Source organism: Chrysemys picta, chromosome 2 (assembly GCF_011386835.1).
Source record: "Chrysemys picta bellii isolate R12L10 chromosome 2, ASM1138683v2, whole genome shotgun sequence".
In the NCBI taxonomy this organism is placed as follows: Eukaryota; Metazoa; Chordata; order Testudines; family Emydidae; genus Chrysemys; species Chrysemys picta.
This window is the reverse complement of record NC_088792.1, coordinates 210,674,616-210,691,150: the sequence shown is the minus strand read 5'-3', so window position 1 is coordinate 210,691,150 and position 16,535 is coordinate 210,674,616. Positions and strand designations below refer to the sequence as shown.

At 41.4% G+C, this 16,535-nt stretch overlaps 1 protein-coding gene across 5 annotated transcripts in view; it reads right to left on the bottom strand.

Moving 5' to 3' along the window:
• Positions 1-16,535, bottom strand: part of CABLES1 (Cdk5 and Abl enzyme substrate 1) — a 117,043-nt gene that overhangs the window by 34,292 nt on the left and 66,216 nt on the right. For 3 of the 5 annotated variants that reach the window (XM_042854829.2, XM_005307179.5, XM_042854828.2), the window contains exon 4: positions 7,180-7,257. The exons of the other annotated variants lie outside the window; for them this stretch is intronic. In XM_042854829.2, the coding sequence (XP_042710763.2) occupies positions 7,180-7,257 (78 nt within the window). The remainder of the gene's footprint in view (positions 1-7,179; positions 7,258-16,535) is intronic. 5 annotated transcript variants of the gene reach the window in all.

Here is a 16,535-nt window from a genome sequence, read left to right as displayed (position 1 = left end):
GCTTATACTTCTGACATTAAATAATCTGTAGACTTTGAAAAATTCTCACTATGTGGGAACAAAATTAATATGAGGGGAAAAAAGCCTATGAATCTGTAATTTTCCACAGCACTATTATTAGTTTTTTTGTTGTGTGGGAGAGGTAGGGTAAAGTAAAGCAAGGAGCATTTATCTTTTTCTTTTACTTTCTAAGAATAGATGGAGTTCCTGTTCACCATGTCTACAGAATGATAAACATTCAGGAAATGTGTGCCTGAGGTTGATGATGACTTCATCTAAATTGCCTTGCATACCAAGTTCTGACAAAGGAAAAAAATAGCACAAGAAACTTTAGGTTACGTCTACACAGCAGCCAGGAGGTGCAGTTTCCAGTTTAGGAAGACATACAAGTGGTAGCTCTGCTTGAGAGCCAATCGATCACTTTAGATCACTATCATATTTTTCTTAATGTACATATTTTGTCTGTGAGACATGCATGTTTATCTCAGCCATTCCAAATAAGTCTGTATGATGTCAGTATAAATCATGCTCAGAAGAGCAAGATTTTGTTCCTTCTTACTGCAGAAACATGACGATCATAAATACTTTAACCATAAAGAACCTTTCTGAAGCTGAAATGTAACAAGCACAACAAGTTTGTTGTGGTACTAGACAGGAGTAGATTTATACACCAAACAGATGCAGTGCTTTATAGTGCAACGGCCATTCATTTTTAAGTTTTATGACATATGGTTTCTTTGACTTTGACTGTAATTTTATTTATATTAAGTGCAATCACACACCCCAAGCAATGCAGCTTCCTGCAGTTCCCATTAACTTCACTGTGGGTGTTAAGCATCTCTCAGATTTGGCCCATAATTATCATGGGAAATAGAGTGTTTATTATTCAAAAATTCAGATGAAGTAATAACATTGTTGCAATATTCCCAGTATATTACAACTGTGTTATGCTGATGTTACATTAGTGAGGGTGACCCATGCCACTAGTCAGTACTTAGCTATCTCACAGCGGTATTCTACAGATTATTTTACTTTGGGCTAGATTGTGGCACGTAGTTGAGCCCATGGAAATTCACAGATTCCAAGGTCAGAAGGGACCACTGTGATCATCTACTCTGACCTCCTGTATAGCACAGGCAATAGAATGTCCCCAAAATAATTCCCAGAGCAGATCTTTTAGAAGAACATCCAAAGCTTGATTTTAAAATGGTCAGTGATAGAGAATCCATCATTGCCCTTGGTAAATTCTTCCAACAGTTAATTACTCTCACAGTATTTACACCTTCTTTCCAGTCTGAATTTGTCTAGCCTCAACTTCGTCATTGGATCGTATTATTCCTTTCTCTCCTAGATTGAATATTGCTAAATATCTGTTCCCCATATAGGTATGTATAGACTGTAATCAAGTCACCCCTTCACCTTCTCTTTTTTTAAGCTAAAGAGATTGAGCTCTCGTGTCTCTTCTCTGAACCCTCTCCAATTTATCAACATCCTTCTTGAATTGTGAGCACCCAAACTGGACACAGTATTCCAGAAGCCGTTGCACCAGTGCCAAATACAGAGGTAAAATAACCTCCATACTCCTATTCAAGATTCCCCTGTTTATGTATCCCAGGATTCCATTAGCTTTTTTGGCCACAGCATCTCACTCAGAGCTTATTTTCAGCTGATTATTCACCATGACACCCAAATCTTTTTCAGACTCACTGCTTCCAAGGATAGAGTTCCTCCATTCTGGAAGTATAGCCTACATTCTTTGCTCCCAGATATACACATTTACATGTAGCCATATTAAAACTACATTGTCTGCTTGCATCCAGTTTACCAAGAAATCCAGATTGTTCTGAATCAGCAACTCATCCTTTTCATTATTTACCACTCCCCCAATTTTTGTGTCATCCGCAAACTTGCAGTGATGATTTTATGTTTCCTTCCAGGTCATTGATAAAAATGTTAAATAGCACAGAGCCAAGAACCGATCCCCGAGGAACCCCACTGAAAACAGACCTGCTCAATGACTAGTCTGTGTTTACAGTTACATTTTATGACCTAGCAATTAGCCAGTTTTTAATCCATTTAATATGTGCCATGTGACTTTTATATCATTCTAGTTTTTTTAATCAAAATATTGTGCGGCACTAAAGTCAAACACCTTACAGAAGTCTAAGTGAATTATGTCAACACAATTATCTTTATCAATCAAACTTGTAATCTCATAAAAAAATCAGGTATGTTTGACAGGATCTGTTTTCCATAAACCCATATTGATTTGCAATAATTACAATACCCTCCTTTAATTCTTTATTAATCGAGTTCCATATTAACTGCTCCATTATCTTGCCTGGGATTGACGTCAGGCTGACATGCCTATAATTACCTGGATCAGCCCGTTTACTCTTTTAAAAAATTGGCATAACATTCACTTTCTTCATCTTCTGGAACTTCCCCAGTGCTCCAAGACTTATTTAAAAATCAATGTTAATGGTCCAGCAAGCTCCTCAGTCAGCTCTTTTAAAAGTCTTGGATGCAAGTTATCTGGACCAGCTGATTTAAAAATGTCTAACTTTGGTAGCTTCTGCTTAACATTCTCCACACACAACAATGGAATAGAGAGTGTGTTATCACTATATGATAAGACTGTATAACATGTTTTTTTCCCCAAATACAGAACAGAAATATTTATTCTGCCTTTTCTGCATTATTATTGATAAATCTAGCATTTCCATCTAGTAATGGACCAATATCATTGTCAGGATTCTTTTTGTTCCTAATATATTTTTAAAAATTCCTTATTGTTCTGAACTATGCTGGCCATAGATTTCTCCTCGTGTCCCTTGCCTTCCCTTATCAATTTTCCATGATTCCTAACGTCTCATTTATTATATATATATTTATTTTACAGCTGCCTTCACTTCCTCTTTAAACCAGATTGTTTTTTTAACCAGCATAGCCTTCTTCCTCTAATGTGGTATTGTGGCTTCAAGAAAGGTGTTCTTAAATGATTCTCAATTGTCATTCAAATTTTTCTGATTAAATTCTTCCTCCCAGCTAATTTTCCTCATAATTGTTTTCAACTTAGTGATTTGGCCCTATTAAAGCACCAACTATTTATATTACTGGTCTGGACTTTATTCTGCTTGCACATTGTAAGTGTGATCAGGTCATAATCACTGGTACCTAAGCTACCATTAACTTTTAGTTCTGTGATCAGTTCCTCTTTATCTATTAAGACAAGGTCTAATATAGAATTCCCCCATGCTGGCTACAATATACTTCTTGAGTTAAGAAATTTTCATCTATAGTGTTTAGAAATTCCAAGGATAAAAGGATGATATTTTAGTACTGGCAGTATGAGTCACTGAAATTGTGAGACCATGGGGAACTTCATTTCCCCCCTACACATTATAGATAAATGTTTAAGGAGATGGTCATCCTGTTCCCTACTGTGATTTGGTGGTCTCGGGCAGACACCAATTAGTACCCCGTCTTGTGCTTTATCTGTTAGGATGTTGATCCATAAGCATTCAAGATAATTTTCTTCCAAGTTATCAGTAACTCAGAAACCGGTAGCACCATGTTTGACAGAGTGGCACTCCCCCCCTCTGCTCATTTGATCCTTCCTAAATTGGTTAGAATAATTGATTTTAAGATTCAAATTGTGTGAATCATCCCACAAGGTTTCAGTAATACCAACTAGATTGAATGTATGCTAACAAATTAACAATTCCAATTCTTCTTGTTTGTCACCCAGGAGCCCAGCATTAGTGTATAGGCAACTGAAGACTTTCTGCTCCTCATGTCCTTTTGGTTTTTGATTAATTTTGTTCTCCACGTTTCCATTTTGTGCTGAATGTTCATGTCTTCCCTCTTTTTACGCTCCCCTTTTGTTATTACTTTAACCCCCTCCTGACTGCTCTAGCCAGCCTGTCCCCAAGGAGATTGGTCCCCCTTCTACTGAGGTGGAGGCCATGCAATCTATACAGCCCCCTCTCCCTGTAGGAGGTGGACCTATGGTTCACAAAACCAAAGCCTTCCACTCTACACCACTTAACTAGCCAGCGATTCACTTCCAGAATCTTCTGCCTTCCATCTTCCTTTGCTTGTGGGACAGGAAAGATCTCAGAGAAGACTGCTTGGACATAAACAACAGTGTAGAGAGGCCCAATACCTCTCAGAACTCTCCAGGGCACAGCATGCGCCTCCCCTTTCACCTGAGTAGCTCTCCTGACTGGTGCGTGGAGCAGGGTCAGCTCCAGGGTTTTTGCCGCCCCAAGCAGCTTAAAAAAAAAAAAAAAAGTCGCGATCTGCTCTACCGCCGCCGCTTCAGACTTCGGCGGCAATTCGGCAGCTGGTCCTTCGCTCCGAGAGGGAGCGAGGGACCCGCCGCCAAATTGCCACTGAAGAGCTGGACGTGCCGCCCCTCTCCGTTGGCCGCCCCAAGCAGCTGCTTGCTGGGCTGGTGCCTGGAGCCGGCCCTGGCATGGAGGCAAAAGGGGAGCCATGGCTCTTCCCCAATCCCCACTCACTTGCTCATGGAGATAGGGGTAAAGGAGCATCCAGCATGCAAAGGAGCAAAGATGTGGGCAAACTTAAGTAGGCTCCTGAGTGGGGAGGAGAGATTTTACTCCCACCTATTCCCCTGCATGGCTGTGGCTAAGGCTAGTGATAATCTAGCCCTTCATGTTTTTAAAATGCTTTGAGGACAAAAGGCCCTAAATATTATTTCTGGAGCATTATTCGCAAAAAGAGGAAAGCAAGAAAGTACTCTGACAACCCTGCGGCAAAACATAAAGAGTTGGAGATAATCCATTTCCCTAACATGCACTCTCCCTCTTTCAGCCCCAGCACTTACAATGTAACTTGCTTCCCGAAGTAGCAGATTGTGAAAAGACTATTTTGTAATGTTGTCAACCCTTTGGTTTCTTTTTAGAACAGTCTTCCTTCAGAAACCACGTGTGTCTCATGGTCTTTACTAGCTCGGAGCAGCACAACAGAGCTAGTGGTGGTGATGTGGGGTGCTATCCCAGGTTTCATCCTCTTGTGTTTTCTCTGATCCCCATATACACGGATGCTCAACCGTATTAGTGCTCTACCATTTAAAACATGGTTTTACAAGGCTTCCTACTAAATTGCTTTCACTTGGTTATAAAACTAGTTAAGACAGCCCTAGTCTAGAACATGATTCTTGAACACGGTTAGGCCTTTTCTACACTGGCTAGGCAAAGAGCCCTGAAACTGTGTTAGAAGGAACAACTTTTCAATCCTGTTTTTAAATGGTTCTGCTAATACAGTTTAAGTGCCAGTGCAAATACAGTAGAGCTCTTCTGTGCTGCCTTCAATATCGTGGACTGGCACCCTCCCCAAAACACAACTGTGCCCAGAATTTCTCTCTGCCCATACAGCCTGGGAGTCTGAGAAGAGGTAGCGAGGAAGGGCAATACTGCTGTATTCTCATCACAGCAACTCTTGTGCTGAAATTGTCTCCACCACATGCACAGAAATCTCATTCCTGTTTGAATTTGGTTGGTTTTAAATGAAAATACCTAAAATGTTTGCAGGAATAATTAGTTTTGGTTTTAATGCCCTTTGGCAATGGTTACACAAAGTAAGTATTCAGGACACCAGCAGCACCTGGCTACGAGTATGGATGAATTAGAAATCCAGAGATGGATATTAATCAGTGATACACAAAAGTGAAGTTAAGGGGATGCTATCATTATACTGTCACGGAAGAGTACCTGTGTCTCATCATCACTCTACCATGCAAAGTACGCTGCAATAATCAAGCATTACAAATAGTCTGCAAATTGGTAATGAAGTCAATGAATACACTGCTTCAATTGTGTTCACAACAGCCATTACTTGAAGGGGACGTTAATTAATTGTTTTCCTCCTTCTCTGTTGCTTCAGCTGATAGACAGAGGGCATCTCTTGTCTTTGCTTTCCTAACAATGGAAGCAGGGCTGGACCAATATGTCGTAGCACTTTCTGCCTCCTCATTCCACTCCCTGTTGCTTTACAAATGTTGTGCAAGACATAACATGCTGAAATCATATTGGGGATGTAGTTTCGCTCATTATCACTGCAATTCAGAAGGAATAGACCCTTGTTTTCAGTCTTTTAAAGGCATATTCAACTCTCTGAGATAGCAGTTAAATTCCACATTCCAGTGATCATAAATGCACTGCAATGCACTACAGATGTAAACTGCTAATGTTTCAAGATTTGCTTGATGCATCTTTCCAGTTTAATTAGCTATAGAAAAGTTTTTTACTCCAAGACAGGATAATTGAACCAATTTCACCATATGGTATCTGCTTCTTTTGTACACAAAACAGTCTGCTATGAATTACTCAAACACGAACAGTAATGCTAAAAACTTAACTGTGAAAACAATGGGCAAAATTCATCCCTGATGTACTTTAGTGATATTAGAAAAGGGATGAATTTGACCCAAAGTGATCTGTGGGTGTCCTTTTTCACATTGTTACCCCACTTCACATATCCTAATTTGATGTCTTCACTTACGTGGTTTCAGTTTGGAATGCTAACGGGCATTGAACGTTCTGTATCTTGGAAAATTACAAACCTATTGGCCCAGATCTTCAGCTCGTATTAATTGGCATAGCTCCACTAAAGACACTGACACCAACTGAGGATCTGGCCCATGGCTTATAACTTATTTGACTCCATTTTTACAATTGGTGTTTTCAGTAACTGAATACCATTTTTAAAACCATTTTAATGAAATAGTTAAATTAACAGTATTTTGTTTGAATTCAATCATTTCTCTACAGTGCTGGAATCTAGATACTGTAGCATTGTTCTAGTGTAGGAGAACCAGAAAGGGAAAGCTGACTATATATAAAGTAATAGTGTCTAGAATATCTGCATTGTCCAAGATGAGTGAAGCATGAAAAACAAACAGTACAAATGGTAAATTGTACTAGTAAACTGGATTTTTAAAATTCTTTCCATTTTAATAATCTAAGATATTATAACAAAGATAAGGAAATCTGTGATTTAAAAATATGATTTTAACCTGATACTATACCACAAATCAAATATTTCTCTTTTGGGGGTAGATATTTAAAAAATGACAGCCCTATTGTCTGTATTCAGTACTATATATGCTGTTATGACCCAAAGAGACGAGGTAGTATGCATAAATATACATACCCGATTTGGGTACAGTCTCGATACGGCAGCACTGAAAATATGCTACAGAAGGATCTTCTGCCACTGATAAGGACTATTCTAAAAAAATAAACAAAAATCAAAGACTAAAATTAAAAAAAAAAATCTCACAGCAGTAAACAAAGCAAACAACAACAAGCGTTAGCATTCAGGCATTTAGCAATTAAAAGCTTCTACCATTGACAATTTCCTCCTTCTTCTCTTCGTAGAAGTTGGTGCTGTGTACCATAGAAAAATACTGTACAACTGAATGATTTACAGGAAACCTGAATTACACTGCCTCACATCACCTACCCATCATATAGACAGCTAACAGAGCTGAATCTCCCAAGTTCCATACTGAGGTCTATTTAATAATTTCACTTGTATAGAAAAGGAAGTTTGATGATAGGCTGTATTTGTAATAAAATATGAAATGCATATACTTGGTATTGGTTGAATCAATCTACCCTAGACATGTCAAGTTATAAATCATAGTTCAGGCAATTTCAAATAAGTTTAAAAACAATGCTCTTTGAGAGAGATCAGTAGAGAAGTATAAAAACCTCATAACATTTTTAAAAATGTATTCCTATTATAACATCAGCAATTATTCTTGTTTAAAAAAATAGTAAGGCACTCCTTTGCATTTTTAACATGATCCTTTATTACCAGTTCAAGACTGGTAAACAATTAATTTTAAACCGATTTAGGTCCACTGATCAGAAGCAAGACACAAAAGTTTCAGACAACTATTCATAGATTAAAAAGCCAGACAGGACCTTTGTGATCATCTAGTCTGACTTCTTGTATAACACAGGCCATATACACGTCTACCCCGATATAACGTGACCCGATATAACACAAATTCAGATATAACGCGGTAAAGCAGTGCTCGGGGGGGGGGGGGGGGGGCGGGGCTGCGCACTCCAGTGGATCAAAGCAAGTTCGATATAACGCGGTTTCACCTATAACACGGTAAGATTTTTTGGCTCCCAGGGACAGCGTTATATCGATGTAGAGGTGTACGGCTTCCCTGAATTAATTTCTGATTGAATTCAAGCATATCTTTTAGAAAAACATACAATCTTGATTTAAAAATTTCCATGATTGAGAATCCACCACAACCCTTGTTAAGTTGCTTCAGTGATTAATTATCCACACTGTAAAAAAATTTACATCTTAGTTCAAGTCTGAATTGGTCTAGCTTCAACTTCCAGTCACTGGATCTTGTTATGTCACTATCTGCTAGATTGAAGAGTCCTCTATAATCAAATTTCTGTTCACCATGTAGGTATAAACTATGATCAAGTCACCCTTAACCTTCTCTTTGATAAATTAAATAGATTGATTTCCTTGAGTCTATCACTATAAGGCAGGTTTTCCAATCTTTTAACAATTTTTGCAGCTTTTCTCTGAACCCTCTCAAATTTATGAACATCCTGCTTGAATTGTGGACACCAGAACTGCAGAGACTTCTAGTGTCAAATACAGAGGGAATATAAACTCCCTATTCCTACCTCAGATTCCACTCTCTATGCATTCAAACATTGCATTAACCCTTTTGCCCACAGCGTCACAGTGGGAGCTCATTTTCAACTAATTATCCAGCATAACCTCCAAGTCTTTTTTCAGAGTCACTGCTTCCCAGGATAGAGTCCCCCATCCTGGAGGTATGGCCTGCTCTCTCTGTTCCTAAATGTGTGACTTTACATTTGGCCATATTAAAATGTACAGTTTGCTTGCACCCAGTTTACCAAGAGATACAGATTGCTCTGTATCAGTGATCTGTCTTCATTATTTCCAACTCCCCCAATTTTTGTGTCATCTGCAAACTTTAGCAGTGATGATTTTATGTTTTCTTCCAGGTTATTGATAAAATGTTAAATAGCATAGCAGGACCAAGAATAGATCCCAGCTGGACGACACTAGAAACACACCCATTCAATGACTATTTTGTTTACAATTACATTTTGAGACCTATCAGTTAGCCAGTTATTGATCCATTTAATATGTGCTATGTTGATTACGGATCATTCTAGAGTCGCAGTCAAAACATTATGTGGTACCAAGTCAAACGCCTCACAGAAGTCTGAGTATATTACATGAACACTGTTACTTTTCGCACCAAATTTGTAATCTCATCAAAGAGAGATATCAGGCTAGTTTGACAAGATCTATTTTCCATAAACCTATATTGATTGGCATTAATTAATTATTGAAGGTAATGAAGAAGGAGATGGGAGTGGATCAATGAAGATCATTTTCACCAGGAAAAAAACTACACAAACTACTGTAACAGTAAACAGCTGGCATTTTTAATGTCTCCACTTTCCTCACTAATGCTGGATTATTTACAGCTTCTGGACACTGAGGGGTTCCCTGTATGGCACTTGGCAAAGCATGCTAGAAGGGTGTGATTTGTAAAATGCTCTAACGGGCCACACTCTAATTGCCATGGGTGGACCCTGCTGGTGTGCTCTAAAAGGTACCTAGTTTGCATTTACATAGTCCCAAACCGGACTATGGTTTACAAGCAGACTGTGCTTCATCCTGTCACATTTTCAGTTTGTCATGGTGGTCTGTGCACTTATGACCTCCAGGCTTGATTAGTGCAATGCACTATACCTAGGAATAAAATGCTGACCTTAAAAATTCCCTATTGGTTCAGAATGCTGCCAACACCTACTTGGCAACCTGGCTTCCACAAGCGTATCACTCTGGTGCTTTGCACTCCAAACCCTGATCCCCTATCTTACATATCTGCCACTGACTTCAGTGGGGGCAGGAATTCACCTCTCGTTTTTACTCTTTGCATTACACTGGTGGTAAGCTCAGTGCAAGGACCATTTTTAGTTCAGTGTCAGTAAAGTACCATGTACATCTACAGGGCTACAACATAAGACATTTTAATTAAAATTACAGCTAAGCTCTCAGCAATTGTGCTACTCTAAAGCATCACCACCACAGTAGCCAAACGGCATCCACAATTCCCCAATATTCCGAAGCACACTTATGTTGCCCAGAGAGTTGCTTCATGCTGCTCTCGGCATTCACCCGGGGGGATCCTGAATAGCTGAGAGCATAGGCGCTGACTTTTCAAACTGCTGGGGGGTGCTCGACCCCCGTCTCTGCCCCAGGCCCTGCCCCCACTTCACCCCTTCCCCCAAAGCCCCACCCCGCCTCCACTCCACTCCCACCCAGTCTCTTCCCGTCCAGTTCTGCCCCCTCCCTCCCAGCCTCCCTGCATGCCATGAAACAGCTGTTCACGGCGGGTAGGAGGCGTGGAGAGAGAGGGGGGAGGCACTGATCCGTGGGGCGGGAGGTGCTGGGGAGGAGGGGAGCTGATAGGGGGACTGCCCTTGGGTGCTCAGAACCCACCATTTTTTCCCCGTGGGTGCTCCAACCCCAGAGCACCCACAGAGTCAGCGCCTATAGCTGAGAAGTTAGTCTTCTTTCTCCTGGAACATTCCATTATAGCAGGAATATTTTCTTCTTTTACAAAAAATGTATTTGAAGAAGTCTTTGGTAAAGAGAATATTTATGCTGCAATAATAAGCAAATGCAAAAATGTTTTCTAATAATAACCAACTACATACTAGTGGGAGGACTTCTTACAGCATCAGAGTATTATCTCATTCTTTGACTAGGTGCCAAAATACTTCTTATCTAACCTGTCACCAAGACAGCACTTTACCCTATAAGATGCCTTAATGGTATTAAAGTCAACTATAAAGCAAGATGGATGTGTTTTTCACATTTGAGAAAGACAGTCAACAAACACAAAAGCTGGCATGAGATTCACTTTCTGCTCACCACTGTTTATTGCCAAACGATTTTATTACTCAGAGCAGTTCCCTCACTCACTGAAAGCCTTGTTTGCTGATGTACGCAACTTGGCACCGTTTTTCAGGCTGACATCAGAAAACATCTTTGAATTCTGAAAACCACAATACCCCCCAGACATACTCTGCCTCCCTGCCCCCAGCTGCTTCTGAAAATTCAGCTTTTTCCACCAACGCCCTACTCCTCCCTGAAAAATCCCATGATATTAAAAGAAAACCAAACTGGTGCCTTCACATGTCCACATGTAGAGATAGCTATTATACAATGGGATTTCACCAAGAAAAACTTAATATATATATTAGGTATTCCTGGGGGAATTCTGCACCAAAAAATTAAAAAATGTGCACAGAATATTTTAAAATTCTGCATATTTTATTTGTCAAGATAATGCAATATAATCACTCTGGTTTCAATTACTTTTGTAATTTATTTAAACTACAGTACAATGGATGGAGAATGGAAGTGGGGCGCTTTGGAGGAAATCCCCAAACCCTCCTGCTTAATAGTAATGTAGCTAGGTTTGGCCCTTTATTTCTAGTTATTAGTCAACAAATATATGCAGCCATATGCTCAGTGTGACTAGAGAATCAAACTCACAGTATTGGCTACTGACCATTTCCAGAAAGGTTAGTAGCAAACAGTTCATGGAACACATTTTGATAAGAAATTTTTTCAGTCCAAAAATTTAGACCAGTTCTAATCACTAAAGCACCATAAACATTTATGAGGCCATACTGCCCTTTACACCACTCTGGCAATGTAAAGGAGCCTTAACATTTTTACACCTGTTTTATACTCCTGGGGGAATTCACTAAGACAATGGGAACAATTCACTAAGCAGGCAGGCTGCTACTTTCTACTCTGCCTAAGGGGACAGAGCCTGCCCCATGCCTACCTCCTCAGAAACACCCCAACGCCCTGCCCCTCCACACCGAGCGTGCTACAATAGTGAGCGAGAGGGACAGAGTGTCTCTCTCTTTCTGTCTCACACACACATGCATGACTGCCCAGTACAACCCCCGGCAGTGATTTACATCTCTATTGGCTGCTCTGGGCACCCGAACCAACCTGCTTGTGCTGCCGGGGAGGGGCGTGTGACTGCTCTTCAGGCTCCCTTTGCTTTCCCATCAGAAGTCATTTTTCTGCAGGGAAGCAAAGAAGTCTGTGGGGGACATGAATTTTGCGCATGCGCAGTGATGCAGAATCCCCCCAAGGGTAATTAGGGATCAAAAAGGAAGAAAACAGGTAACAGCACAGTAATTCCAGGGCAACTTGGGGAAAAAACAACTACTTTTCCCACTCAATTTTGAGCTCCAGGTGTCACCTCTCCTTCCATAAACAGAGTAGGACCCTGATCCCACAAAGCTCTCCTGGAGACAATAGAAGGAGTGTGTTCTGTCTCCAGGGTAATGGCCTCTTTTATCTGAGACCTCAAGGAAGCTCCTTTACCAGAACTTCATGGAGTTGGTGCACTGCAGGGTTTTGGGACTGGATGGGAAGCAGCAATGAACAGCTACTCCCACAAGTGTCATTCTCTGCTTACCCTGGACACTTCCTTACATAAATCTGACTGTGAGCTGCCTGAAGCAGCATGAACTCTTGTTGAATTTGTTCCATAGCTGCCACTGCACAGCTGCCAAGGGGGTTTTACCAGGGAGGCCACAGTAGCAGTGTGGAGGGCTAGTACTTCCACAGGAATGAGGCTCACTTCCCTGAAGGTTCCAGAGCTTCACCGTGTTGGGATGCCCTTGCCTCTGCCTTTTACCCAGGGTGTGTAACCCCTTGGCCACTTCACAAGGTGACCGTCCTGATATAAGCAGCAGGTATAAAGACAGCCAAAGCTGCTGAGGAGACCATTTTCAAAAGCAACAAAATCCTGTTTTTTCTGGATCTGTCTGATGACCCAAGCAAGAAGGGGACATGACTTTTATTTCCCCCCATAAATGTGCAGTTGGAGAGGAAGGTGTAGAGGCAACTATCCTATTCCCAGAAAAACTCTGAGTTTGAGGAGAAAATATTTTGAGAGAGGTGAAATTTGCAGCAATGTTTCTGGACAAGAAGGGATGTAACTCAGCTGACTTAAAGAAGAGGAAGAATTAAAATCTGTTTCTCTCTTTCTCAAGCGCTTGCCAAGGGAAATTACTGTGTTGACAAAATTCTGTGACCTTCTAGGAAGCTGAACCATGTGATATATACTTAGACTTAGTCCAGTATTCCAGACCCCGTTCATTAAGTTTAACTGTTGTGGCTTTGCTGCCCTGCATACAAAAACAACGGATGGACACACGAGCCATGCTGTCTGGGGAGGTTTTCACAGAACCATAGAATGTAGGGGCTGGAAAGGACCTCGAAAGGTCATCAAATCCAGCCCCAGGTGCTGAGGCAGGACCTAATATACCTGGACCGGGTATAATATACCTGACAGGTGTTTGTCTATACTATTCTTAAAAGCCTTCTACTATCTCTCTTGGAAGCCAATTCCAGAGTTTAACTACTTTTATAGTTAGAAAGTTTTTCCTAATATCTAACCTAAAGCTCCCTTGCTGCAGATTAAGCCCATTACTTCTTGTCCTATCTTCAATGGACATGAAGAGCAATTGATGCTCATCCTCTTTGTAGCAGCCTTATCAGATCCCTTCCCGTCTTCTTGTCTTAAGCTTAACTATGCCCAGTTTTTTAACCTTTCCTTATAGGTCAGATTTTTCTAAACTTTTTATTATTTGTGTTGCTCTATTCTGGACTTTTGCTGTTGTGTTTTCCCCTTAAGTGGCTTATCTTTGTGGTTCCAGCTCTTCCATTTACTAAAAAAGTGGAGGACACTGAACCAAGAGGAACACAACCTCTTAGCATACATATATATTTATCCGCTAAGTTTAGAGTGCAGCAATTTTTATGTTTATGTAATATGTTTGTAAATAATGACATGTTTTATGACATCTTTATTGCTCCAAGAGGTTATGGATTTATGATGTTCTGCTTTTGGCCCAAACCAAAATCTTAAAAGAGATGGGATGGGATGCGGGGGGGGGGGGGGGGGGGAAGAAGGGAGAGAAAGTAGTCTTTTTTAACTCTAGGGGGAATTCCGCACCATTACACACCTTGAGAATTCATGTCCCCCGCAGATTTCTTTGCTTCCCCGCAGAAAAATGACTTTCTGATGGGGAAGCAAAGGGAAGCTACACGCCCCTCCCCAGCAATGAGGGTGCATCGTTTCCTGCCCTCGGAGCAGCTGGTGGAGAGGTAAATCATGGGGGGGGTTAGGGAGGCAGGGCTGTGGACACCCATGGGTGTAGTTTGGGGGGGTACATGGGGTCATGTGTCACTGCCCTCCCCCAATTTCTGCGAGTGCCAATCTGCCCAGAACTTGCGCTGCTCGGCTTGCCGGGGCCCAGGGGAGCTCAGTGGTGCCCACGCTGTACCTCCCCCCAACATGTTTCTGGCTTGCTTGGCCCTCTCCCTGAAAACTGGGCCCAGGCAGGGAGTGGAGAAGGTGGAACGGAACAGCTTCTCTCCTGCTGGGTGAGGGAGAGTGGCTGCTCTGGCTCGCTGACACCGCCCTCTGTGTCCTAGTGCCTGTCATATTCTCCTTCTATGTGTGCTGGGTGCCCTGCATGGCCACATTTCTGTTTTCTGTACAATGGTGAGTGGGGCAGGGCAAGGGGGGCAGGGTAGGATGGTGGGAACATGCAGTGGGGAAGGAAGGGGGATGGGATAGGCCAGGGGGAAGAGAAGGGCATAGGCAATGGGACAGGAAGAGGGGGATGTGGGAGTGAGGGGAGGGGTATAGGGGCAGGAGACAATGGGGAAAGGGTAGCATCCAGACCCCCCCCCCCCACCAGATTCTCCCTGAACCTCCCCCTGAGCCACCTGCACCCAGATTGCCCCAAACAGAACCCTCTCACCCCACACCTGGATCCCCTGAACGGAGCACCTCCACTGCTGGATCCTGATGGGCTCAGCCTGCCTGCACACACCTGGAGCGCCTGGTGTAGAGGGGCAGGCCCCGGAGTGTTTCTGGGGCAGGCTCAGCTCTTGAGCTGTGTCAGGGTTCGGTGTAGCCTCACTGCCGAGTCTGTGTCCCAGAGGGGGTGCTGCAGGGTGATCTCCCTCCTCTGTGCAGCCAGTGGCCTGTACTCCCACTGCCATGCTGGAACCTCCGTGTTTATCGACAAATAAAATTTGCAAAATTTTGCACAATTTTAAAATATTGTGCACAGATTTTTTATTTTTTTGGTGCAGAATTCCCTCAGGAATTTTGGCAATTTTCATTTCCACACTGACATAATGCTTTTCTGGCATGTTCCACTCTCCCATTATTTGTTAGTCTCATTGACAAGGAAGGCCAAGGGAAATATTAATGGGCTAGACAGCTGATATCACTGTTTTGATGGACTTTTCTGCTAGATACTAGATATAAATAAATAAATGGAGATATCCCATCTCCTAGAACTGGAAGGGACCTTGAAAGGTCATTGAGTCCAGCCCCCTGCCTTCACTAGCAGGACCAAGTACTGATTTTGCCCCAGATCCTTAAGTGGCCCCCTCAAGGATTGAACTCACAACCCTGGGTTTAGCAGGCCAATGCTCAAACCACTGAGCTATCCCTCCCCATATGACTAATATGAAAATGAATCCTCTGGGCCATAAGTTTATAAATGCACTAATAGGAGCCTGCTGTGCAAAGGACAATACAACCCAACCACTTATAACTATGGGATCAAACAACAAGGAGATGGTTTCATTCTTTAATTCTTATGTTTTCACACAAAAATGGTACCAATTGCTACAGTTTAGAGCAGCTGCAAAGACTGCTTTGACAATGCACAATTGTTTGAGTCTAGAGCTGGATGGGAAATTATTTTCCCATCTTGGGAAAATGTTCAAGATTAAAAAAAAAAAAATCCCATCCCAAATCAGGACGAAAAGTTAAAATCTGAAAAAAATATGATTCCAGTAAATGAAAATTGTAATTTGACCTTTTTTATTTAAAACAGCATTTTTACTAATAGTTAGCTTAAAATCTGACAAAGTCATTTTTAACTAAAAAACAGAATTTGATTAGAAAATGTTAAAACAAGATTTTTCAACAAAACTTTTTTTCAAATAATTTTTTGAACTGAGAAATTTGTTGAGACACCCCCGTTCCTGTGAACAATTTCACTTTCGACAAATTGCCATTTTCTGTCAAAAAAAAGAAGTCCACAAAATTTCCAACCAGGTTTGATTGAGACTATGAACATCTAACCGTCCACTTCCTCTAATGAGAAATATATTATAAATCTGTAGAAACTGGTTTGACTAACACATAAGTCATTGGGTAGTTTTTAAGGAATTGTGGGGAAGGTGCTGTATACAGTACAGGAGGCTCTCTTCTATGTTGAGCTAGCAGAATATTCCTTTAAAACACAATTGGTAGACCACTTGCACTGGAACATCAAAGACCAAGGTTCAACCTCCAGCTTAGGTAAGTAAATTGCCACTAGTGTGTGTTCCTGTCCATGGAAAAAAAATGC